At 43.8% G+C, this 24,598-nt stretch overlaps 1 protein-coding gene across 1 annotated transcript in view; it reads right to left on the reverse strand.

The window, feature by feature from the left end:
* Positions 1-19,455: 19,455 nt before the first annotated feature.
* LOC126527649 (adhesion G-protein coupled receptor G6-like) overlaps positions 19,456-24,598 on the reverse strand; it is a 30,365-nt gene continuing 25,222 nt past the window's right edge. The window contains exons 9-11 of the mRNA XM_050175460.3: positions 23,890-23,959; positions 22,583-23,300; positions 19,456-21,534 (exon numbers count right to left, since the gene is read on the reverse strand). Of these exons, the coding sequence (XP_050031417.2) occupies positions 20,998-21,534; positions 22,583-23,300; positions 23,890-23,959 (1,325 nt within the window). The 3' untranslated portion in view covers positions 19,456-20,997. The remainder of the gene's footprint in view (positions 21,535-22,582; positions 23,301-23,889; positions 23,960-24,598) is intronic.

Genomic DNA, 24,598 nt, shown 5'->3' on the forward strand with positions numbered 1-24,598 from the left:
TAGCGAAGGACTATCATCTCCTTGGCCTGCGGTGTACGACACTCGACGAAGGCTTGTACCCCAGTGGTTGTGCGTCTAAACGTGATCTGGCTCATCGCGCTCTACTTACTTTTCTAGAGTTAACTAAATTAGGTTCACGTTTGTAGTGCCGAAGCTATTGTATTAAATTCTCTAGTAGCGTGACGTTCAGTGACCTGCCCTACTATCGGTGATCTGTACTGCGTTCCACTTTATTCTCTATATTTGTCCTGTTGCTCTTCCTTTCCTTGTTCCTCCCCTCCTTCCTATCTTCCATTTCTGTGTTGCTGTCACCTCCATTCTGAAGAGTAGGCAGGCGTTGCGCCCCTTACGGTGGCAGTCGCCAGCCTGCTCCTCGCTTTCCCTTTCCTGTTAATTGTGTATATGCATTCAAAACAAAAAGAAAACAACCGAGCTAAAGCTTCCTCTTAAGATTCCTGCCATCTACGGGCCTTCTAGACAGACCTTTAGAACGCCGCCCGCTACGGCTATATAGTGTACGTCGTGTACGCCCTATTATTGCTTTTCACATCTTGTAATTCTGTATTGCATGTCTCCGCGTCCTTAATTTCTTCTCGTATGCTTCTCTCATATATCGTATCCCTTTCCTCTCCCTGGGTACAGGATTACCAACTGGAGGTATTCTCCGGTTAACCTCTGAGTACTTCCTTTGCCTTTCTCTCTCTCTGTATTTTGCTGGTGGTTTCCAAGAAAGTTTAAGACAAACGGAGCTCGGGTATGATACATTACATAAAGAAAAAAACACACCAGGCAACAAGCCCGAATGAAAATTCCACAGAAGTAGACAAAACTAAGGCTTGGCGACCAACAGGGGACGAGAAATAATTTGACAGAAGATGAACGAAACCAAAAAAAAAGCAAAAGAAAGACAGCCAAAGAAATAGCACACTGACAGGCAGATACAAGTGAAAACATTTACTCCTCACCAGCAAGTGTATCGCTTGAATAGCAGCTTCGGCTTGTTGGTTTTCCATCCTGGTGTGAACAGCGCAAAACGTAGACCGGACACGAGACGAGAAGACACCACAAGCGCTGTTGTTCACTTGTGGTGCCTTCTCGTCTCGTGTCCTGTGTACGCTTTGCGCTGTTAACACCAGAACAAGTATATGTAGCGTGGAAAGTCTCTTGAAGGATGACACTATTACAGTTGTCATGGTTGAGTGTTATTGTTGGGGGTATCTCTGCCATTGAGATTGCAGTTACCCGACCCACCGCGGTGGCTTAGCGCATGTGGCATTGCGCTGCTAAACATGAAGCTGCGGGATCAAATTCCTGCCGCGGCGGTCACATATCGATGGTGGTAAAATGCGAAAATATCCCCGTGTCGTCTGCAATAGGGGCACGCTAAAGAACCCCCGGTAGTAAAAGAAAAAATCCGGAGTTTCGAACTAGGGCGTGCCTCAAAACAAATTGCGCTTGTGGAACGTAAAACCTCATAGAGCTTGAAGTTCAATTCAATTCAATTCTACGGATGCTTCGGGCGAGCCCACGCCGTCCCTTCGTCGTACCCCTCGTGCTGTCCCGACGAGGCCGGTTGCGCCGGCTGGCGCGCTGCGAATTACAGGCTCTCAAGACAGGCGGACGGCGTTTCAATGCTACGACGACAAAGCTATACTCCATCTCACAGGCTCGTTGCAGTACTGTCGTGGTACGAGGCGTGCGCAGACACTATCGTTCAGCAGTGGTAAATAGGGCCGATTTTGGCGACACTAGAGTAGCTTTAACTTTGCTCGCTGCTTGATAGGGATACAGCGAGAGGTGACAGGTTAGGACACTTGCGCATGCGCGTCGTATACCGAGAATTATTGCGGCAGTGTCTCGAAAGCGCTAGTTCTCCTCATATATCGGTTCTCCGGCACGCGTAGACGCCGTTCAACGCGATAAATAAACGACCAGGCGAAGATAATTTTTCTCCGAAAATTGAAGAAACACTAAGCCTATAGCCCATGAAAATATCGTTTTTCCGACGAAAAATAAAGTGTCTCGAAAGCGCTAGTTCTCCGCATATATCGGTTCTCCGGCACGCGCAGACGCCGTCTAACGCGATAAATAAACGACTGGGCGAAGAATAATTTTTCTCCGAAAATTGAAAAAACACTAAGCCTATAGCCCATGAAAATATCGTTTTTCCGACGAAAAATAAAGTGTCTCGAAAGCGCTAGTTCTCTGCATATATCGGTTCTCCGGCACGCGTAGACGCCGTTTAACGCGATAAATAAACGACTGGGCGAAGAATAATTTTTCTCCGAAAATTGAAAAAACACTAAGCCTATAGCCCATGAAATTACCGTTTTTCCGACGAAAAATAAAGTGAGTCGAAAGCGCTAGTTCTCCGCATATATCGGTTCTCCGGCACGCGTAGACGCCGTTTAACGCGATAAATAAACGACTGGGCGAAGAATAATTTTTCTCCGAAAATTGAAAAAACACTAAGCCTATAGCCCATGAAAATATCGTTTTTCCGACGAAAAATAAAGTGTCTCGAAAGCGCTAGTTCTCCGCATATATCGGTTCTCCGGCACGCGTAGACGCCGTTTAACGCGATAAATAAACGACTGGGCGAAGAATAATTTTTCTCCGAAAATTGAAAAAACACTAAGCCTTATAGCCCATGAAAATATCGTTTTTCCGACGAAAAATAAAGTGTCTCGAAAGCGCTAGTTCTCTGCATATATCGGTTCTCCGGCACGCGTAGACGCCGTTTAACGCGATAAATAAACGACTGGGCGAAGAATAATTTTTCTCCGAAAATTGAAAAAACACTAAGCCTATAGCCCATGAAAATATCGTTTTTCCGACGAAAAATAAAGTGTCTCGAAAGCGCTAGTTCTCCGCATATATCGGTTCTGCGGCACGCGTAGACGCCGTTTAACGCGATAAATAAACGACTGGGCGAAGAATAATTTTCCCCGAAAATTGAAAAAACACTAAGCCTATAGCCCATGAAATTATCGTTTTTCCGACGAAAAATAAAGTGAGTCGAAAGCGCTAGTTCTCCGCATATATCGGTTCTCCGGCACGCGTAGACGCCGTTTACGCGATAAATAAACGACTGGGCGAAGAATAATTTTTCCCCGAAAATTGAAAAAACACCAAGCCTATAGCCCATGAAAACATCGTTTTTCCGACGAAAAATAAAGTGTCTCGAAAGCGCTAGTTCTCCGCATATATCGGTTCTCCGGCACGCGTAGACGCCGTTTAACGCGATAAATAAATGACTGGGCGAAGAATAATTTTTCTCCGAAAATTGAAAAAACACTAAGCCTATAGCCCATGAAAATATCGTGTTCCCGACGAAAAATAAAGTGTCTCCAAAGCGGTAGTTCTCCGCATATATCGGTTCTCCGGCACGCGTAGACGCCATTTAACGCGATAAATAAACGACTGGGCGAAGAATAATTTTTACCCGAAAATTGAAAAAACACTAAGCCTATAGCCCATGAAATTACCGTTTTTCCGACGAAAAATAAAGTGAGTCGAAAGCGCTAGTTCTCCGCATATATCGGTTCTCCGGCACGCGTAGACGCCGTTTAACGCGATAAATAAACGACTGGGCGAAGAATAATTTTTCCCCGAAAATTGAAAAAACACTAAGCCTATAGCCCATGAAATTATCGTTTTTCCGACGAAAAATAAAGTGAGTCGAAAGCGCTAGTTCTCCGCATATATCGGTTCTCCGGCACGCGTAGACGCCGTTTAACGCGATAAATAAACGACTGGGCGAAGAATAATTTTTCCCCGAAAATTGAAAAAACACTAAGCCTATAGCCCATGAAATTATCGTTTTTCCGACGAAAAATAAAGTGAGTCGAAAGCGCTAGTTCTCCGCATATATCGGTTCTCTGGCACGCGTAGACGCCGTTTAACGCGATAAATAAACGACTGGGCGAAGAATAATTTTTACCCGAAAATTGAAAAAACACTAAGCCTATAGCCCATGAAATTACCGTTTTTCCGACGAAAAATAAAGTGAGTCGAAAGCGCTAGTTCTCCGCATATATCGGTTCTCCGGCACGCGTAGACACCGTTTAACGCGATAAATAAACGACTGGGCGAAGAATAATTTTTCCCCGAAAATTGAAAAAACACTAAGCCTATATATAGCCCATTAAATTATCGTTTTTCCGACGAAAAATAAAGTGAGTCGAAAGCGCTAGTTCTCCGCATATATCGGTTCTCCGGCACGCGTAGACGCCGTTTAACGCGATAAATAAACGACTGGGCGAAGAATAATTTTTCCCCGAAAATTGAAAAAACACTAAGCCTACAGCCCATGAAATTATCGTTTTTCCGACGAAAAATAAAGTGAGTCGAAAGCGCTAGTTCTCCGCATATATCGGTTCTCCGGCACGCGTAGACGCCGTTTAACGCGATAAATAAACGACCGGGCGAAGAATAATTTTTCCCCGAAAAATGAAAAAACACTAAGCCTATAGCCCATGAAATTATCGTTTTTCCGACGAAAAATAAAGTGAGTCGAAAGCGCTAGTTCTCCGCATATATCGGTTCTCCGGCACGCGTAGACGCCGTTTAACGCGATGAATAAACGACTGGGCGAAGAATAATTTTTCCCCGAAAATTGAAAAAACACTAAGCCTATAGCCCATGAAATTACCGTTTCTCCGACGAAAAATAAAGTGAGTCGAAAGCGCTAGTTCTCCGCATATATCGGTTCTCCGGCACGCGTAGACGCCGTTTAACGCGATAAATAAACGACCAGGCAAAGAATAATTTTTCCCCGAAAATTGAAAAAACACTAAGCCTATAGCCCATGAAATTATCGTTTTTCCGACGAAAAATAAAGTGAGTCGAAAGCGCTAGTTCTCCGCATATATCGGTTCTCCGGCACGCGTAGACCCCGTTTAACGCGATAAATAAACGACCAGGCAAAGAATAATTTTCCCCGAAAATTGAAAAAACACTAAGCCTATAGCCCATGAAATTATCGTTTTCCCGACGAAAAATAAAGTGAGTCGAAAGCGCTAGTTCTCCGCATATATCGGTTCTCCGGCACGCGTAGACCCCGTTTAACGCGATAAATAAACGACCAGGCAAAGAATAATTTTTCCCCGAATATCGTTTTTCCGACGAAAAATAAAGTATATGCGGAGAACTAGCGCTTTTGAGACACCTTATTTTTCGTCGGAAAAACGATATTTTCATGGGCTATAGGCTTAGTGTTTTTTCAATTTTCGGGGAAAAATTATTCTTCGCCTAGTCGTTTATTTATCGCGTTAAACGGCGTCTACGCGTGCCGGAGAACCGATATATGCGGAGAACTAGCGCTTTCGAGACACTTTATTTTTCGTCGGAAAAACGATATTTTCATGGGCTATAGGCTTAGTGTTTTTTCAATTTTCGGGGAAAAATTATTCTTCGCCTAGTCGTTTATTTATCGCGTTAAACGGCGTCTACGCGTGCCGGAGAACCGATATATGCGGAGAACTAGCGCTTTCGAGACACTTTATTTTTCGTCGGAAAAACGATATTTTCATGGGCTATAGGCTTAGTGTTTTTTCATTTTTCGGGGAAAAATTATTCTTCACCTAGTCGTTTATTTATCGCGTTAAACGGCGTCTACGCGTGCCGGAGAACCGATGTATGCGGAGAACTAGCGTTTTCGAGGCACTTTATTTTTCGTCTGAAAAACGATATTTTCGTGGGCTATAGGCTTAGCGTTTTTTCAATTTTCGGGGAAAAATTATTCTTCGCCCGGTCGTTTATTTATCGCGTTAAACGGCGTCTACGCGTGCCGGAGAACCGATATATGCCGAGAACTAGCGCTTTCGAGACACTTTATTTTTCGTCGGAAAAACGATATTTTCATGGGCTATAGGCTTAGTGTTTTTTCAATTTTCGGGGAAAAATTATTCTTCGCCCGGTCGTTTATTTATCGCGTTAAACGGCGTCTACGCGTGCCGGAGAACCGATATATGCGAACTAGCGCTTTCGACTCACTTTATTTTTCGTCGGAAAAACGATAATTTCATGGGCTATAGGCTTAGTGTTTTTTCAATTTTCGGGGAAAAATTATTCTTCGCCCAGTCGTTTATTTATCGCGTTAAACGGCGTCTACGCGTGCCGGAGAACCGATATATGCGGAGAACTAGCGCTTTCGACTCACTTTATTTTTCGTCGGAAAAACGATAATTTCATGGGCTATAGGCTTAGTGTTTTTTCAATTTTCGGGGAAAAATAATTCTTCGCCCAGTCGCTTATTTATCGCGTTAAACGGCGTCTACGCGTGCCGGAGAACCGATATATGCGGAGAACTAGCGCTTTCGAGACACTTTATTTTTCGTCGGAAAAACGATATTTTCATGGGCTATAGGCTTAGTGTTTTTTCAATTTTCGGGGAAAAATTATTCTTCGCCTAGTCTTTTATTTATCGCGTTAAACGGCTTCTACGCGTACCGGAGAACCGATATATGCGGAGAACTAGCGCTTTCGAGGCACTTTATTTTTCGTCGGAAAAACGATAATTTCATGGGCTATAGGCTTAGTGTTTTTTCAATTTTCGGGGAAAAATTATTCTTCGCCCAGTCGTTTATTTATCGCGTGAAACGGCGTCTACGCGTGCCGGAGAACCGATATATGCGAAGAACTAGCGCTTTCGACTCACTTTATTTTTCGTCGGAAAAACGATAATTTCATGAGCTATAGGCTTAGTGTTTTTTCAATTTTCGGGGAAAAATTATTCTTCGCCCAGTCGTTTATTTATCGCGTTAAACGGCGTCTACGCGTGCCGGAGAACCGATGTATGCGGAGAACTAGCGCTTTCGAGGCACTTTATTTTTCGTCTGAAAAACGATATTTTCATGGGCTATAGGCTTTGTGTTTTTTCAATCTTCGGGGAAAAATTATTCTTCGCCTAGTCGTTTATTTATCGCGTTAAACGGCGTCTACGCGTGCCGGAGAACCGATATATGCGGAGAACTAGCGCTTTCGAGACACTTTATTTTTCGTCTGAAAAACGATATTTTCATGGGCTATACGCTTAGTGTTTTTTCAATTTTCGGGGAAAAATTATTCTTCGCCCAGTCGTTTATTTATCGCGTTAAACGGCGTCTACGCGTGCCGGAGAACCGATATATGAGGAGAACTAGCGCTTTCGACTCACTTTATTTTTCGTCGGAAAAACGATAATTTCATGGCCTATAGGCTTAGTGTTTTTTCAATTTTCGGGGAAAAATTATTCTTCGCCCAGTCGTTTATTTATCGCGTTAAACGGCGTCTACGCGTGCCGGAGAACTGATATATGCGGAGAACTAGCGCTTTCGACTCACTTTATTTTTCGTCGGAAAAACGATAATTTCATGGGCTATAGGCTTGGTGTTTTTTCAATTTTCGGGGAAAAATAATTCTTCGCCTAGTCGTTTATTTATCGCGTTTAACGGCGTCTACGCGTGCCGGAGAACCGATATATGCGGAGAACTAGTGCTTTCGAGGCACTTTATTTTTCGTCTGAAAAACGATATTTTCATGGGCTATAGGCTTTGTGTTTTTTCAATCTTCGGGGAAAAATTATTCTTCGCCTAGTCGTTTATTTATCGCGTTAAACGGCGTCTACGCGTGCCGGAGAACCGATATATGCGGAGAACAAGCGCTTTCGAGACACTTTATTTTTCGTCGGAAAAACGATATTTTCATGGGCTATAGGCTTAGTGTTTTTTCAATTTTCGGGGAAAAATTATTCTTCGCCCAGTCGTTTATTTATCGCGTTAAACGGCGTCTACGCGTGCCGGAGAACCGATATATGCGGAGAACTAGCGCTTTCGACTCACTTTATTTTTCGTCGGAAAAACGATAATTTCATGGGCTATAGGCTTAGTGTTTTTTCAATTTTCGGGGAAAAATTATTCTTCGCCCAGTCGTTTATTTATCGCGTTAAACGGCGTCTACGCGTGCCGGAGAACCGATATATGCGGAGAACTAGCGCTTTCGACTCACTTTATTTTTCGTCGGAAAAACGATAATTTCATGGGCTATAGGCTTAGTGTTTTTTCAATTTTCGGGGAAAAATTATTCTTCGCCTAGTCGTTTATTTATCGCGTTAAACGGCGTCTACGCGTGCCGGAGAACCGATATATGCGGAGAACTAGCGCTTTCGAGACACTTTATTTTTCGTCTGAAAAACGATATTTTCATGGGCTATAGGCTTAGTGTTTTTTCAATTTTCGGGGAAAAATTATTCTTCGCCCAGTCGTTTATTTATCGCGTTAAACGGCGTCTACGCGTGCCGGAGAACCGATATATGCGGAGAACTAGCGCTTTCGACTCACTTTTTTTTTCGTCGGAAAAACGATAATTTCATGGGCTATAGGCTTAGTGTTTTTTCAATTTTCGGGGAAAAATAATTCTTCGCCCAGTCGTTTATTTATCGCGTTAAACGGCGTCTACGCGTGCAGGAGAACCGATATATGCGGAGAACTAGCGCTTTCGAGGCACTTTATTTTTCGTCGGAAAAACGATATTTTCATGGGCTATAGGCTTAGTGTTTTTTCAATTTTCGGGGAAAAATTATTCTTCGCCTAGTCGTTTATTTATCGCGTTTAACGGCGTCTACGCGTGCCGGAGAACCGATATATGCGGAGAACTAGCGCTTTCGAGACACTTTATTTTTCGTCTGAAAAACGATATTTTCGTGGGCTATAGGCTTAGCGTTTTTTCAATTTTCGGGGAAAAATTATTCTTCGCCCGGTCGTTTATTTATCGCGTTAAACGGCGTCTACGCGTGCCGGAGAACCGATATATGCCGAGAACTAGCGCTTTCGAGACACTTTATTTTTCGTCAGAAAAACGATATTTTCATGGGCTATAGGCTTAGTGTTTTTTCAATTTTCGGGGAAAAATTATTCTTCGCCCGGTCGTTTATTTATCGCGTTAAACGGCGTCTACGCGTGCCGGAGAACTGATATATGCGGAGAACTAGCGCTTTCGACTCACTTTATTTTTCGTCGGAAAAACGATAATTTCATGGGCTATAGGCTTGGTGTTTTTTCAATTTTCGGGGAAAAATAATTCTTCGCCTAGTCGTTTATTTATCGCGTTTAACGGCGTCTACGCGTGCCGGAGAACCGATATATGCGGAGAACTAGTGCTTTCGAGGCACTTTATTTTTCGTCTGAAAAACGATATTTTCATGGGCTATAGGCTTTGTGTTTTTTCAATCTTCGGGGAAAAATTATTCTTCGCCCGGTCGTTTATTTATCGCGTTAAACGGCGTCTACGCGTGCCGGAGAACTGATATATGCGGAGAACTAGCGCTTTCGACTCACTTTATTTTTCGTCGGAAAAACGATAATTTCATGGGCTATAGGCTTGGTGTTTTTTCAATTTTCGGGGAAAAATAATTCTTCGCCTAGTCGTTTATTTATCGCGTTTAACGGCGTCTACGCGTGCCGGAGAACCGATATATGCGGAGAACTAGTGCTTTCGAGGCACTTTATTTTTCGTCTGAAAAACGATATTTTCAGGCTTTGTGTTTTTTCAATCTTCGGGGAAAAATTATTCTTCGCCTAGTCGTTTATTTATCGCGTTAAACGGCGTCTACGCGTGCCGGAGAACCGATATATGCGGAGAACTAGCGCTTTCGAGACACTTTATTTTTCGTCGGAAAAACGATATTTTCATGGGCTATAGGCTTAGTGTTTTTTCAATTTTCGGGGAAAAATTATTCATCGCCCAGTCGTTTATTTATCGCGTTAAACGGCGTCTACGCGTGCCGGAGAACCGATATATGCGGAGAACTAGCGCTTTCGACTCACTTTATTTTTCGTCGGAAAAACGATAATTTCATGGGCTATAGGCTTAGTGTTTTTTCAATTTTCGGGGAAAAATTATTCTTCGCCCAGTCGTTTATTTATCGCGTTAAACGGCGTCTACGCGTGCCGGAGAACCGATATATGCGGAGAACTAGCGCTTTCGACTCACTTTATTTTTCGTCGGAAAAACGATAATTTCATGGGCTATAGGCTTAGTGTTTTTTCAATTTCCGGGGAAAAATAATTCTTCGCCCAGTCGTTTATTTATCGCGTTAAACGGCGTCTACGCGTGCCGGAGAACCGATATATGCGGAGAACTAGCGCTTTCGAGGCACTTTATTTTTCGTCTGAAAAACGATATTTTCATGGGCTATAGGCTTTGTGTTTTTTCAATTTTCGGGGAAAAATTATTCTTCGCCCAGTCGTTTATTTATCGCGTTAAACGGCGTCTACGCGTGCCGGAGAACCGATATATGCGGAGAACTAGCGCTTTCGACTCACTTTATTTTTCGTCGGAAAAACGATAATTTCATGGGCTATAGGCTTAGTGTTTTTTCAATTTTCGGGGAAAAATTATTCTTCGCCCAGTCGTTTATTTATCGCGTTAAACGGCGTCTACACGTGCCGGAGAACCGATATATGCGGAGAACTAGCGCTTTCGACTCACTTTATTTTTCGTCGGAAAAACGATAATTTCATGGGCTATAGCTTAGTGTTTTTTCAATTTTCGGGGAAAAATTATTCTTCGCCTAGTCGTTTATTTATCGCGTTAAACGGCGTCTACGCGTGCCGGAGAACCGATATATGCGGAGAACTAGCGCTTTCGATACACTTTATTTTTCGTCTGAAAAACGATATTTTCATGGGCTATAGGCTTAGTGTTTTTTCAATTTTCGGGGAAAAATTATTCTTCGCCCAGTCGTTTATTTATCGCGTTAAACGGCGTCTACGCGTGCCGGAGAACCGATATATGCGGAGAACTAGCGCTTTCGACTCACTTTATTTTTCGTCGGAAAAACGATAATTTCATGGGCTATAGGCTTAGTGTTTTTTCAATTTTCGGGGAAAAATAATTCTTCGCCCAGTCGTTTATTTATCGCGTTAAACGGCATCTACGCGTGCCGGAGAACCGATATATGCGGAGAACTAGCGCTTTCGAGGCACTTTATTTTTCGTCGGAAAAACGATAATTTCATGGGCTATAGGCTTAGTGTTTTTTCAATTTTCGGGGAAAAATAATTCTTCGCCCAGTCGTTTATTTATCGCGTTAAACGGCGTCTACGCGTGCCGGAGAACCGATATATGCGGAGAACTAGCGCTTTCGACTCACTTTATTTTTCGTCGGAAAAACGATAATTTCATGGGCTATAGGCTTAGTGTTTTTTCAATTTTCGGGGAAAAATAATTCTTCGCCCAGTCGTTTATTTATCGCGTTAAACGGCGTCTACGCGTGCCGGAGAACCGATATATGCGGAGAACTAGCGCTTTCGAGGCACTTTATTTTTCGTCGGAAAAACGATATTTTCATGGGCTATAGGCTTAGTGTTTTTTCAATTTTCGGGGAAAAATTATTCTTCGCCCAGTCGTTTATTTATCGCGTTAAACGGCGTCTACGCGTGCCGGAGAACCGATATATGCGGAGAACTAGCGCTTTCGAGGCACTTTATTTTTCGTCGGAAAAATGATATTTTCATGGGCTATAGGCTTAGTGTTTTTTCAATTTTCGGGGAAAAATTATTCTTCGCCCGGTCGTTTATTTATCGCGTTAAACGGCGTCTACGCGTGCCGGAGAACTGATATATGCGGAGAACTAGCGCTTTCGAGACACTTTATTTTTCGTCGGAAAAACGATATTTTCATGGGCTATAGGCTTAGTGTTTTTTCAATTTTCGGGGAAAAATCATTCTTCGCCCAGTCGTTTAATTATCGCGTTAAACGGCGTCTACGCGTGCCGGAGAACCGATATAGCGGAGAACTAGCGCTTTCGACTCACTTTATTTTTCGTCGGAAAAACGATAATTTCATGGGCTATAGGCTTAGTGTTTTTTCAATTTTCGGGGAAAAATTATTCTTCGCCCAGTCGTTTATTTATCGCGTTAAACGGCGTCTACGCGTGCCGGAGAACCGATATATGCGGAGAACTAGCGCTTTCGACTCACTTTATTTTTCGTCGGAAAAACGATAATTTCATGGGCTATAGGCTTAGTGTTTTTTCAATTTTCGGGGAAAAATTATTCTTCGCCTAGTCGTTTATTTATCGCGTTAAACGGCGTCTACGCGTGCCGGAGAACCGATATATGCGGAGAACTAGCGCTTTCGAGACACTTTATTTTTCGTCTGAAAAACGATATTTTCATGGGCTATAGGCTTAGTGTTTTTTCAATTTTCGGGGAAAAATTATTCTTCGCCCAGTCGTTTATTTATCGCGTTAAACGGCGTCTACGCGTGCCGGAGAACCGATATATGCGGAGAACTAGCGCTTTCGACTCACTTTATTTTTCGTCGGAAAAACGATAATTTCATGGGCTTAGTGTTTTTTCAATTTTCGGGGAAAAATAATTCTTCGCCCAGTCGTTTATTTATCGCGTTAAACGGCGTCTACGCGTGCCGGAGAACCGATATATGCGGAGAACTAGCGCTTTCGAGGCACTTTATTTTTCGTCGGAAAAACAATAATTTCATGGGCTATAGGCTTAGTGTTTTTTCAATTTTCGGGGAAAAATAATTCTTCGCCCAGTCGTTTATTTATCGCGTTAAACGGCGTCTACGCGTGCCGGAGAACCGATATATGCGGAGAACTAGCGCTTTCGAGGCACTTTATTTTTCGTCGGAAAAACGATATTTTCATGGGCTATAGGCTTAGTGTTTTTTCAATTTTCGGGGAAAAATTATTCTTCGCCTAGTCGTTTATTTATCGCGTTTAACGGCGTCTACGCGTGCCGGAGAACCGATATATGCGGAGAACTAGCGCTTTCGAGACACTTTATTTTTCGTCTGAAAAACGATATTTTCGTGGGCTATAGGCTTAGCGTTTTTTCAATTTTCGGGGAAAAATTATTCTTCGCCCGGTCGTTTATTTATCGCGTTAAACGGCGTCTACGCGTGCCGGAGAACCGATATATGCCGAGAACTAGCGCTTTCGAGACCCTTTATTTTTCGTCGGAAAAACGATATTTTCATGGGCTATAGGCTTAGTGTTTTTTCAATTTTCGGGGAAAAATTATTCTTCGCCCGGTCGTTTATTTATCGCGTTAAACGGCGTCTACGCGTGCCGGAGAACTGATATATGCGGAGAACTAGCGCTTTCGAGACACTTTATTTTTCGTCGGAAAAACGATATTTTCATGGGCTATAGGCTTAGTGTTGTTTTAATTTTCGGGGAAAAATTATTCTTCGCCCAGTCGTTTAATTATCGCGTTAAACGGCGTCTACGCGTGCCGGAGAACTGATATATGCGGAGAACTAGCGCTTTCGACTCACTTTATTTTTCGTCGGAAAAACGATAATTTCATGGGCTATAGGCTTAGTGTTTTTTTCAATTTTCGGGGAAAAATAATTCTTCGCCCAGTCGTTTATTTATCGCGTTAAACGGCGTCTACGCGTGCCGGAGAACCGATATATGCGGAGAACTAGCGCTTTCGAGACACTTTATTTTTCGTCGGAAAAACGATATTTTCATGGGCTATAGGCTTAGTGTTTTTTCAATTTTCGGGGAAAAATTATTCTTCGCCTAGTCTTTTATTTATCGCGTTAAACGGCGTCTACGAGTACCGGAGAACCGATATATGCGGAGAACTAGCGCTTTCGAGGCACTTTATTTTTCGTCGGAAAAACGATAATTTCATGGGCTATAGGCTTAGTGTTTTTTCAATTTTCGGGGAAAAATTATTCTTCGCCCAGTCGTTTATTTATCGCGTTAAACGGCGTCTACGCGTGCCGGAGAACCGATATATGCGGAGAACTAGCGCTTTCGACTCACTTTATTTTTCGTCGGAAAAACGATAATTTCATGAGCTATAGGCTTAGTGTTTTTTCAATTTTCGGGGAAAAATTATTCTTCGCCCAGTCGTTTATTTATCGCGTTAAACGGCGTCTACGCGTGCCGGAGAACCGATGTATGCGGAGAACTAGCGCTTTCGAGGCACTTTATTTTTCGTCTGAAAAACGATATTTTCATGGGCTATAGGCTTTGTGTTTTTTCAATTTTCGGGGAAAAATAATTCTTCGCCCAGTCGTTTATTTATCGCGTTAAACGGCGTCTACGCGTGCCGGAGAACCGATATATGCGGAGAACTAGCGCTTTCGAGACACTTTATTTTTCGTCGGAAAAACGCTATTTTCATGGGCTATAGGCTTAGTGTTTTTTCAATTTTCGGGGAAAAATTATTCTTCGCCTAGTCTTTTATTTATCGCGTTAAACGGCGTCTACGCGTACCGGAGAACCGATATATGCGGAGAACTAGCGCTTTCGAGGCACTTTATTTTTCGTCGGAAAAACGATAATTTCATGGGCTATAAGCTTAGTGTTTTTTCAATTTTCGGGGAAAAATTATTCTTCGCCCAGTCGTTTATTTATCGCGTTAAACGGCGTCTACGCGTGCCGGAGAACCGATATATGAGGAGAACTAGCGCTTTCGACTCACTTTATTTTTCGTCGGAAAAACGATAATTTCATGGGCTATAGGCTTAGTGGTTTTGCAATTTTCGGGGAAAAATAATTCTTCGCCTAGTCGTTTATTTATCGCGTTTAACGGCGTCTACGCGTGCCGGAGAACCGATATATGCGGAGAACTAGTGCTTTCGAGGCACTTTATTTTTCGTCTGAAAAACGATATTTTCATGGGCTATAGGCTTTGTGTTTTTTCAATCTTCGGGGAAAAATTTTTCTTGGCCTAGTCGTTTATTTATCGCGTTAAACGGCGTCTACGCGTGCCGGAGAACCGATATATGCGGAGAACTAGCGCTTTCGAGACACTTTATTTTTCGTCGGAAAAACGATATTTTCATGGGCTATAGGCTTAGTGTTTTTTCAATTTTCGGGGAAAAATTATTCTTCGCCTAGTCGTTTATTTATCGCGTTAAACGGCGTCTACGCGTGCCGGAGAACCGATATATGCGGAGAACTAGCGCTTTCGAGACACTTTATTTTTCGTCGGAAAAACGATATTTTCATGGGCTATAGGCTTAGTGTTTTTTCAATTTTCGGGGAAAAATCATTCTTCGCCCAGTCGTTTAATTATCGCGTTAAACGGCGTCTACGCGTGCCGGAGAACCGATATATGCGGAGAACTAGCGCTTTCGACTCACTTTATTTTTCGTCGGAAAAACGATAATTTCATGGGCTATAGGCTTAGTGTTTTTTCAATTTTCGGGGAAAAATAATTCTTCGCCCAGTCGTTTATTTATCGCGTTAAACGGCGTCTACGCGTGCCGGAGCACCGATATATGCGGAGAACTAGCGCTTTCGAGGCACTTTATTTTTCGTCGGAAAAACGATATTTTCATGGGCTATAGGCTTAGTGTTTTTTCAATTTTCGGGGAAAAATTATTCTTCGCCTAGTCGTTTATTTATCGCGTTTAACGGCGTCTACGCGTGCCGGAGAACCGATATATGCGGAGAACTAGCGCTTTCGAGACACTTTATTTTTCGTCTGAAAAACGATATTTTCGTGGGCTATAGGCTTAGCGTTTTTTCAATTTTCGGGGAAAAATTATTCTTCGCCCGGTCGTTTATTTATCGCGTTAAACGGCGTCTACGCGTGCCGGAGAACCGATATATGCCGAGAACTAGCGCTTTCGAGACACTTTATTTTTCGTCGGAAAAACGATATTTTCATGGGCTATAGGCTTAGTGTTTTTTCAATTTTCGGGGAAAAATTATTCTTCGCCCGGTCGTTTATTTATCGCGTTAAACGGCGTCTACGCGTGCCGGAGAACCGATATATGCGGAGAACTAGCGCTTTCGAGACACTTTATTTTTCGTCGGAAAAACGATATTTTCATGGGCTATAGGCTTAGCGTTTTTTCAATTTTCGGGGAAAAATTATTCTTCGCCCGGTCGTTTATTTATCGCGTTAAACGGCGTCTACGCGTGCCGGAGAACCGATATATGCGGAGAACTAGCGCTTTCGAGACACTTTATTTTTCGTCTGAAAAACGATATTTTCATGGGCTATATAGGCTTAGTGTTTTTTCAATTTTCGGGGAAAAATTATTCTTCGCCCGGTCGTTTATTTATCGCGTTAAACGGCGTCTACGCGTGCCGGAGAACTGATATATGCGGAGAACTAGCGCTTTCGACTCACTTTATTTTTCGTCGGAAAAACGATATTTTCATGGGCTATAGGCTTAGTGTTTTTTCAATTTTCGGGGAAAAATTATTCTTTGCCTAGTCGTTTATTTATCGCGTTAAACGGCGTCTACGCGTGCCGGAGAACCGCTATATCCGAACAACCAGCGCTTTCGACAGAACTCATTAAAACCGGCAAATACGACATTTTCATGGGCTTAGCGGTTTTTCATTTTTCACAAGAGAAATAATCTTTGGATATTCGTGTACTTATCGCGAAGACAGCGTCAGCGCTTGCGTAGGGAGTGATATATGCGGACAACCAGCGTTTTCAAGTGGGTTTATTAAGCCCGGCCCAGTAGAAAATTTTATGCGGACAGGCTTAAGAGGTAGCTTTATCTCGGGCCCAACTCCGACGCGGCCTATTCAAATACATGTAAAACGCCAAAACCTTTTTATGAGATAACCCCTGGACCGATTTTGATGAAATTTGTTGCATTTGAAAGAAATTCTAGTGACTGTTGGGAGCAGAATTTCGATTTAAGGCTTGAATTTTCTTCAATCAGTTTTCAAATATTTGACCGTTTGAAAAAAATAGAAGCCCGAAGTTTACAAATTCATAGCTCTGCATCAAAAACAGATATCGCAGTTCTGTAAACGGCATCCATTAAATCATTCAAAGCGGACAAATTCAATATGCAATTTTACATCTTACGTGAATTTGTTACGTTGGTTACAACGGTTTTACAAAAGTTGTATTTCCCTATGATTAAATTTTTTTTATATTCATGTGTAACATATCAATTTTGTCCGCTTTAGATGTACTATTAGATGCAATTCACAGAATTGTATTATCATTTTTAGTGGTTGAGTTACAGAGTTGTAAACTTTATAGTTTCGTTTTTGAAAATTTTCGATTTTCGGCAATTTTTAATAAAAAATTGACGACCTAACTCGAAAATTCGAAACCAACAGTCACTAGATTTTAAGGTTTTCTTTTAAATGCAACAAACCTCGTCAAATTTGGTGCTGTGGTTGCCGAGAAAAACGAATTCTCCGTTTACATGTATTTGGATAGGAGCACTCGAGCTAAAGCTTCCTCTTAAACTTTTTCTTCATTTTTTGATAAGATAATCTTTCTGTGTTCTTGTGTTTATCCCATAAAAAGGCAACAGCGCAGGCGTGGGGAGTGATATATGCGTGCAACCAGCGTTTTCGTAAGAATTTGTTGAACCTGGCATCGACGATATTTTCATGGGCTAAGCATTTTTTTTTTTTCAATGTTTGCGGGAAAATAAATATTTGCCGTTTCGCGTATTCATCGCGTAAAACAGGATCAGCGCGTCTGTGGGGAGTGATTTATGCGCAGAAGCGCTCTGGAGAGGACTTATTGGACATGGCGGGATACTGTATTTTCTGGGCCCATATTCTTCCGATTTGTTTAATCTAAGAAAATAATTCTGACCTTTGGTTTCAGGAAGAGGTGGGGCAGCGGAAATAGGTTTATTTATCTTGTGATATGGGATCTGCCTATGTATTGTCATGGTGAGTGAAGTATGCGCCAATCCTGCACTTACCAGAACAGTTAGTCGACCTGGCTGGCGAACATTTTCACGGGTGAAAAGCCTTACCTTTCTTATTACCGGTGAAGTTGACCAGCGCAAATTGTTTTTTTTTCTTCGTGTGAATTGGCACGAGTATATGTATTTCCATGGTGAGCTAAGTGTGGGCGTCGCCGACACCTGCCCGAGCATTTAGTTGTCCTGGCTGCGCATACATTCTATGGCTTATAGGCTAACCTTCTCACCCGGAAAATTCTGTTAGAAAAATTAAATTACGGGGATTTACGTGCAAAAACCCCTTCTCGATTATGAGGCACGCCGCTGTGGAGGACTTCGGAAATTTCAACCACCTGGCTTTTTTTAACGTGCCCTTGAATCTAAGTACACAGGTGTTTTCGCCCCCATCGAAATGCGTCCGCCGTGACCGGCATACGAACCCGCGACTTCGTGCACAGGAGCCCAACACCATATCCAATGAGCAACCACGGTGGGTAAGAAATTTGTGTTAGCTGAAATCGTTTAGTTCATCGTGCGATTCGGTGTCCGCACATGCATTAAGCATGGGGAGTGAAGCTTCCGCCAGACCAACAGTTTTTGAAGAAATTAGTGGACCTGGCTGAGCGGACATACTAATAGACTATAGGCTTATGGATGATCTGAGCATATGGGATTATGCATCACCTGGATCTACGTTTGCATGTCCAGTAGCGAGGGGATTGATGTATGCGCCGAAACCTTCTTTCCACACTGTAGTTGGATCTGTCTTCGCCTACATTGTAATGGGCTGTTGGCTGACCTTTCTTTTTTCCCTCGAACGCCAATCTGTACGTGTCTGTTATTCGTGGCGTGAATTGGTGTTACCACGTGTATTAGCAAGGGGAGTGATGTTCGAGCTGAACGAGGCCTTTATGGAGAATGGACTAGGACGCGCCGTGATTGTAACGGGCTACATGCACTTACCTTTTTTTTTTCTTGCGCGAAAGCTCATCTGCGCGTATTCGTTTCGTTCATACACGGCGAGAATCGGCGTGAGCACGTGCATTGTCACTGGTAGTGTTGCATATGCCGAAGCACCGCTTTCCGCAGAAGCGAGTGGGCGTGGCTGTGCCGGTGTAGGTCCTGCAAGGTTACTTCCTGCAAGTGACATATGCCCTTTGCGCCCTTTAAGCCTATGTGCCTGCGGCAGTTCCAACGAAGTATATGCCCGATTTATTTTTTGTCTTTGTAAGACTTTGTGAAGGCGTTCTCACAGGCGCCAGTATGAGGAAGCGCAAGGAACAGAAGTTGGACGTTGTGTTTCGTCCGATGAACTTTCCCTCCTCCAAACTTTATGGTGTTCGGGGCACAGCCACAACAACGTCAATAAGCTGGCGACTGTTGGCGAGTACGTCCTATATACTCGAGAATGTAACGTTTGGTGCGGCCTAATTAGTCGGCAAGAGACCGATGATAAAATTGCATGTTAGTGCGTGTAGATTGTGGGCATTCTGCCACGATGAGGACAGTAAAACTGCGAAACTGGCAGCACGAGCCGCAGATTTGTACATTAGGGCCGTACAGAGATAAATAAATCTATGGTCTGCCGCACATATCACTATTGAACTTCATCCAACGAAATAAATTATACATCTACATTTAACTTGCATGCATCAGATGTTTCATGCTGCAAGGAAAACTTCCGAAATAAGAAGAAGATGTATAAGCGTCCTTCGTATAGAATGAAATGTATTATCAAAGCATACTCTTGTCCGTGAGGACAATGAATGGTACTGCTTACAAAAAAGAGAACGAGACGTCGCTCTTCTGAGAGGTAAAATTCATTTTACTTACAAAAATTCAAACACCAGTGGTTTTTGCGGCAGCAATACGGGCAGTGTTCAGATATTGTAGCATTAGGATGGTTCAGACACAAATGTGGTTTATTATCCCTCAGACAACTGCCTCCAATTTTTGTAACTTTACAGTGATACATAGGTTGTCCCAGATAACTTTAGTCAAGCTGTTAATCGGAAACAATGACTGAAAAAACACAGTGCAAGATATCAATTTAGAACACACCTTGTGCGGTTAGCAGAACGCTGACGACCGAACTCCCTATAGGTTTACTCATATAATCATAACCTTCAGCGCAATTCTAAAGGACATTGACGAGACAAAGACACACGACAGGCGCTGTCCTGTGTCTCTGTCAAGTCCCTGTCGTTTTGGACTGCGGTAAAGGCTTTGCCATTATGAGTACAGCGTACAAACTAGTAGAAGAATCAGCGTTGTTCCCTATTGGTCCTATATTTCTACCTTGCACCGCGTTTATAAATCACTTTTTTCGTTGAATAGCTTGGCTAACATTAGTCGCGACACACGGTACATGCGTAGAAGAGGACATAGCAGGCCACGCAGAAGTAGAGCTTGTAAATTGAGATGGAGATCTCCATGCAAAATATTTTTTTTCTGTTATATGAAACAGGTATCGCCAATTGAGAAGCAGTCCTGAATATATTCGTAAAGGGATATATGCTCCACAGTATATAGGCAGAACGGTAACTGTCACAGTAACAAAAAGTTCACAACGTGTTGACCTAGTAGAGAAATCACAACGTGTCTTTTGGCTCACCCTACAGCGAACACGATTGAATAATCCGCTGATGGAAAAGGCATAAAGGAACGTACCTGGCCGCCCACAGCCATGGCCCACGGTCTCAGTTTTGATTTGTCTCACAAGTAAGGCGCACGACAAGAGAAATCTCAGTAAAATGTTCGAAGGACTAGCGCAGTCTGTAGCAGGCTATGTCATTTATAACAGGTTGTGAAATTCACGCTTGCTACGCACGCCACTGCCTTTGTCCAGTGCAGGGCTGCACGTAAAAGAGGGCGGCGTAAAAGAAACAACGGCTACTAACAAGTCACCATCGCCGTCTCAATCACAAGACGTTGAGATCACTGTTCTTGGGAAGACCACAGCTCCTCAGGCACAGCAACTTATAATTGATGTAGCTGCACTGGGTCATTATGAGCCGAAGGAAATATATTGGTTCTTAATGTCCTTCATGCGCAAACAAAAACGCGTGGGGACTCTTCTTTTCCATGATGACCGGGCTGTGTCTTCGAATATTCCATGCTGCAGCACTCCAACTCGACAAAGTGAGTGTCTCGGTCGAGGACACCATATCTGGTGCAGGTGCATTTGCTGTAAAGGCTGCGGACGCTATTCATTTCCGGGACAAGGAGCTCGGTGCCTACCAGGGTTCCGGTCGAGGCTAGAAGGCACTCCGTCCTAGTCTGTCGCCGACCGACGTTCACAAGAGATGCCAAAGCATAGCAACGTGCGATTGTCGCGGCTGGTTTATCAAGACACGAATGTCGTGGCTGCTCCATCCGTAACTAGGAATGATGTTTCATCGCTACATGTCGTCTTCAGCGAGCTACGAATTGGCTCACTCTCCGTCGCAGCGACGCTGATTGGTTCTGCTGCTGCTGCTGCTGCTGCTGCTGCTGCTACGGGACAGGTCCTCGCTTGGGGCAGCTCTGGAATTTGGGGCGCACTAGGGACGGGCGAGGACCTCTGGAACGTGCTGAAGGACTCGACCCTCGGCTTGTCCTCTGGCGACGGCACGATACCGTTGATCCGTATGGGAGTTGTTTCGCCACCGGCGTAGGCGAAGAGAATGTGCGTCTTTTGGTTGGGCGCGAAAGTGAGCGTAGTAGCTGCGCTGCGGGAGCTTTCGTCGACGTAGTTGTGTGGGTCCGATGCGTTCAGGCTGCTGCTCTTGATGATGTGCTGCTCCTGGCCAACGTAGAGGCTTGGGACCACGGCTGCGACTTGTTCGTCGCCGGAATAGAATTCTTTGTGGTTCTCTTTGGCATGAGACTCTTCGGTGATCGCCTGAAGTGAGTGGAAAGCACATTTACAAAAGGGTTAGAAAACATGGCTGCATTTTCATCGCAAGTAAATAAGCTTTCAAATGAACATCGTTAAATGGCGAACGGATCGTGCGAAATGTTCTTGAAACTTATTTTGAAAACAGTTACTCTGAAGGGGAGTATACAAGGTAGCGCGTGGATGCAAATGTCATGGCAGCGTTATGCTACAGCTCAGGTGTAAGTGGAACGGCATGACTTTTACCAATAAAAGAGGCAAAATTATAATAAATTTTTTTTTATATACGAGTGAGTGACTACTTCTTTCTCTGCCTTCAAAAATGATTCTTGAGCCTATGGGGTGTGTCCCATCTGATTGCATTGGGTCCGCTCCTTTGCTCCAGCTAGCTGCTGGTTATCTTGGAAATAGTATATCCCACAACATAGGCACAACCATTCAGTGTTATTATACTGCAGGCGTGCTGTTTACTTCGCAATGTCATAAGTGTGAGTGACGCTGCCAAAAATTATAAAAGACTACATGCCACAAACGGTCGATGGCTGCCTCCTCAGACGATATTAGGTGCTTTGGCAGGCGGGAGTTTCGCAGTAATGTCAAAGACGCCTTCGTCTATATTCTGCCAGATCGCTGGAAGAGGCCTTCTTCCAGCAGTGCAGAATCTTCCATATAGGCTCCTAATGACAGCTACGATGAAGATAATATTCCGCCAAAAATTTGTTTTCAAGCTCGCGAACGACGGCAAAGCACCGACGAGAAAATTACGAACGCCGGTGTTCGAACGATATCCCCAATTAACATTACTTATTTGTACGTCGCTACACAAAAAAAAAACGCAATAACTACAGCAAGATGGAGGTAGCCCATCTTCAGTGGGCAGGCAAAGGAAGCCTCGTTCGCAGCCAATGTTTTCACAAGAAAAGTTGCATTCGCTAGTGCACAATCTCGCCGTGCTGAAACGTTGGCTCCAGAATAAGGCTTCCCTTGCTAGTCCCCTGTTGAGCACGCGTGCACGTAGGTATGTACAGTCAACTTGATATAAAATTACACAAACCTTTGCCTTCTGCTTCCTAGACAGTGTTCCGGCGTTGGTCATCTTGTCGTCCTTCTGCAGGTTGCAGTTCTTCAGCAGGCTACCGACACTAGAGAAGCGGGGTAGTCTGTTGGTCGAGTGCTTGGAAGCAGCGGGACCGCCGTTTCCTCCCTTGCTCCAGATGTTGCTGTTGAAGACCACGGTGCTGGTGCTGTCCGTGCTGGCCGACGTGACCCGCACCATGGACGTGTGGCTGTTGCGCTTGGTGTTCGAGTTGGTGCACCAGGACCCCGCGGGCACCGCACCTCCGCGGTTCTTCTTGAACGTGCCCGTAGTTGCCAGCTGGGCCCAGGCTGCCCGGGCCTCCGGGTACTGAAGCACTCGCACGACGAAGATGAGAAATCCCTGCATCGAGTTGCAAACGCAGAAGACGTACTGGAACACGGTCCTGGCTTCGCCCACGGCGAACATGCCGAATATCCAGGTGACCCCGAGCAGGGTCATGACTGTGAAGGCGCCGCGAACTTGGGCCGCTGTGATGGGAAGGGGGTTGGGAACGCCGGAGCTTGAACTGGAGGCGGAGTTGTTGGCCGACTTCCCGGCAGCTCCGGCCATTCGCGGCTTGAAGAGCACTTTCGTCACCATGATGAAGACGATCAAGTTAACGAATAGAATACACGAAGAGATGCCCAGGAATGCGATGTAGTAGATCCACTGGTTTCTCGATGATATCACGCAGCTGAGGAGATGAAAAGACAGTACAAACAATCAGTAATTGTGAAGGCACTTCTATGGTGCAAAGCAGTGTTCGCTATAGGTGAGGCTTGATTTCTATCGTGTCTTTACTGTGTGCCCACAATGAAATTGAGGTCTATGCGAACGAAATTTTCTAGCACGTATTTAAACACATGTTTCTTGAACTCTCTCTTTCCACGTGTCAATTATCCATAATCGAGTGATAATAAAATATTTTAGGAAAGGCGGTGACAAATGTTTCTAACATTTCTAACAACAAATCAGTCCGTCAATTAATGAAATGCTCTCGAAGTGAAGAGGGTAGCATTGCGCAAGATGTGAAAAAAATAAACAGATTAGCTTGTGTGTGATACAGGCTTTCTGCTTACCGTACCCGCCACGCTAGCCTCATTTTTTTTGTTTTGGTCTAGTGATATATTTCCGGGGTGTACTTGTTTCAAATGAAAGGCCAGAGCTTCTTTACATACAAAAATGCTGGGCCTAGTGTCCCTTGTAACGAACCATTTTTTCTGAGAAGCATATAGTTGAGTAATTTTCCCTCCCCAGAGGGTCATTGACGAAGCTCTACTTACTAGTCATCGTGACTCCTGTAGGGCTCCAGGTCTATGGAGAGGCACGTTCCAACAATTACAGCTGGAATGCCTGGAATAAAAAGAGAGGAGTCGGAAAAAAGGTTGCGGAAACTTCATTACAGCCACCCTTGCAATAACATTCAGCTTTGGTATAGAACGAGAAAAAATGGGGTTAAGCGAGCGGCCTGACTTTCATTAAGCATATCATAACAAGCCAACAAACATTGACACCCACCATAACACCGGGAAAATTACTTGTACTCAAAAGCTCCGTCTTGAGAGAGAAATTACTAGCTGCCGAAGACTTACTAGCTGCCGACGCAAAATCAGTAGCTACCACCTTAAACATCCCGCAGCGTCTGCAAGTCATCAAAGCTTTAGGCAAGACCTCGGGATTTCTTGCGTCACCGAAGAGATTAAGACAACGCTCACAGATTCAAAGTCAAAGCAGCCGACGGGCCTTTGTTATGCGGCACGGTACACTGCTGACCTATTACATAAAAAATTCATGCAGAACTCAATCTACGATGACCATCCAAGTAGGCGAATAGTTCAAAGGCGTCATGTATGAGGCGTGCTGGGCTCCAGTCTCTTGCTTCCGTCTGGACACGCTGCGCCCTCTGGTGGCGCCACCGTGAATTCTAGGCATACCCTACACATAACACAGTGACTGAAATCGGCGTCAAAAGGGTTCGTTGAAGAGCGTAAC

The sequence above is a fragment of the Dermacentor andersoni genome, chromosome 9 (assembly GCF_023375885.2).
Source record: "Dermacentor andersoni chromosome 9, qqDerAnde1_hic_scaffold, whole genome shotgun sequence".
Taxonomy (NCBI): domain Eukaryota; kingdom Metazoa; phylum Arthropoda; class Arachnida; order Ixodida; family Ixodidae; genus Dermacentor; species Dermacentor andersoni.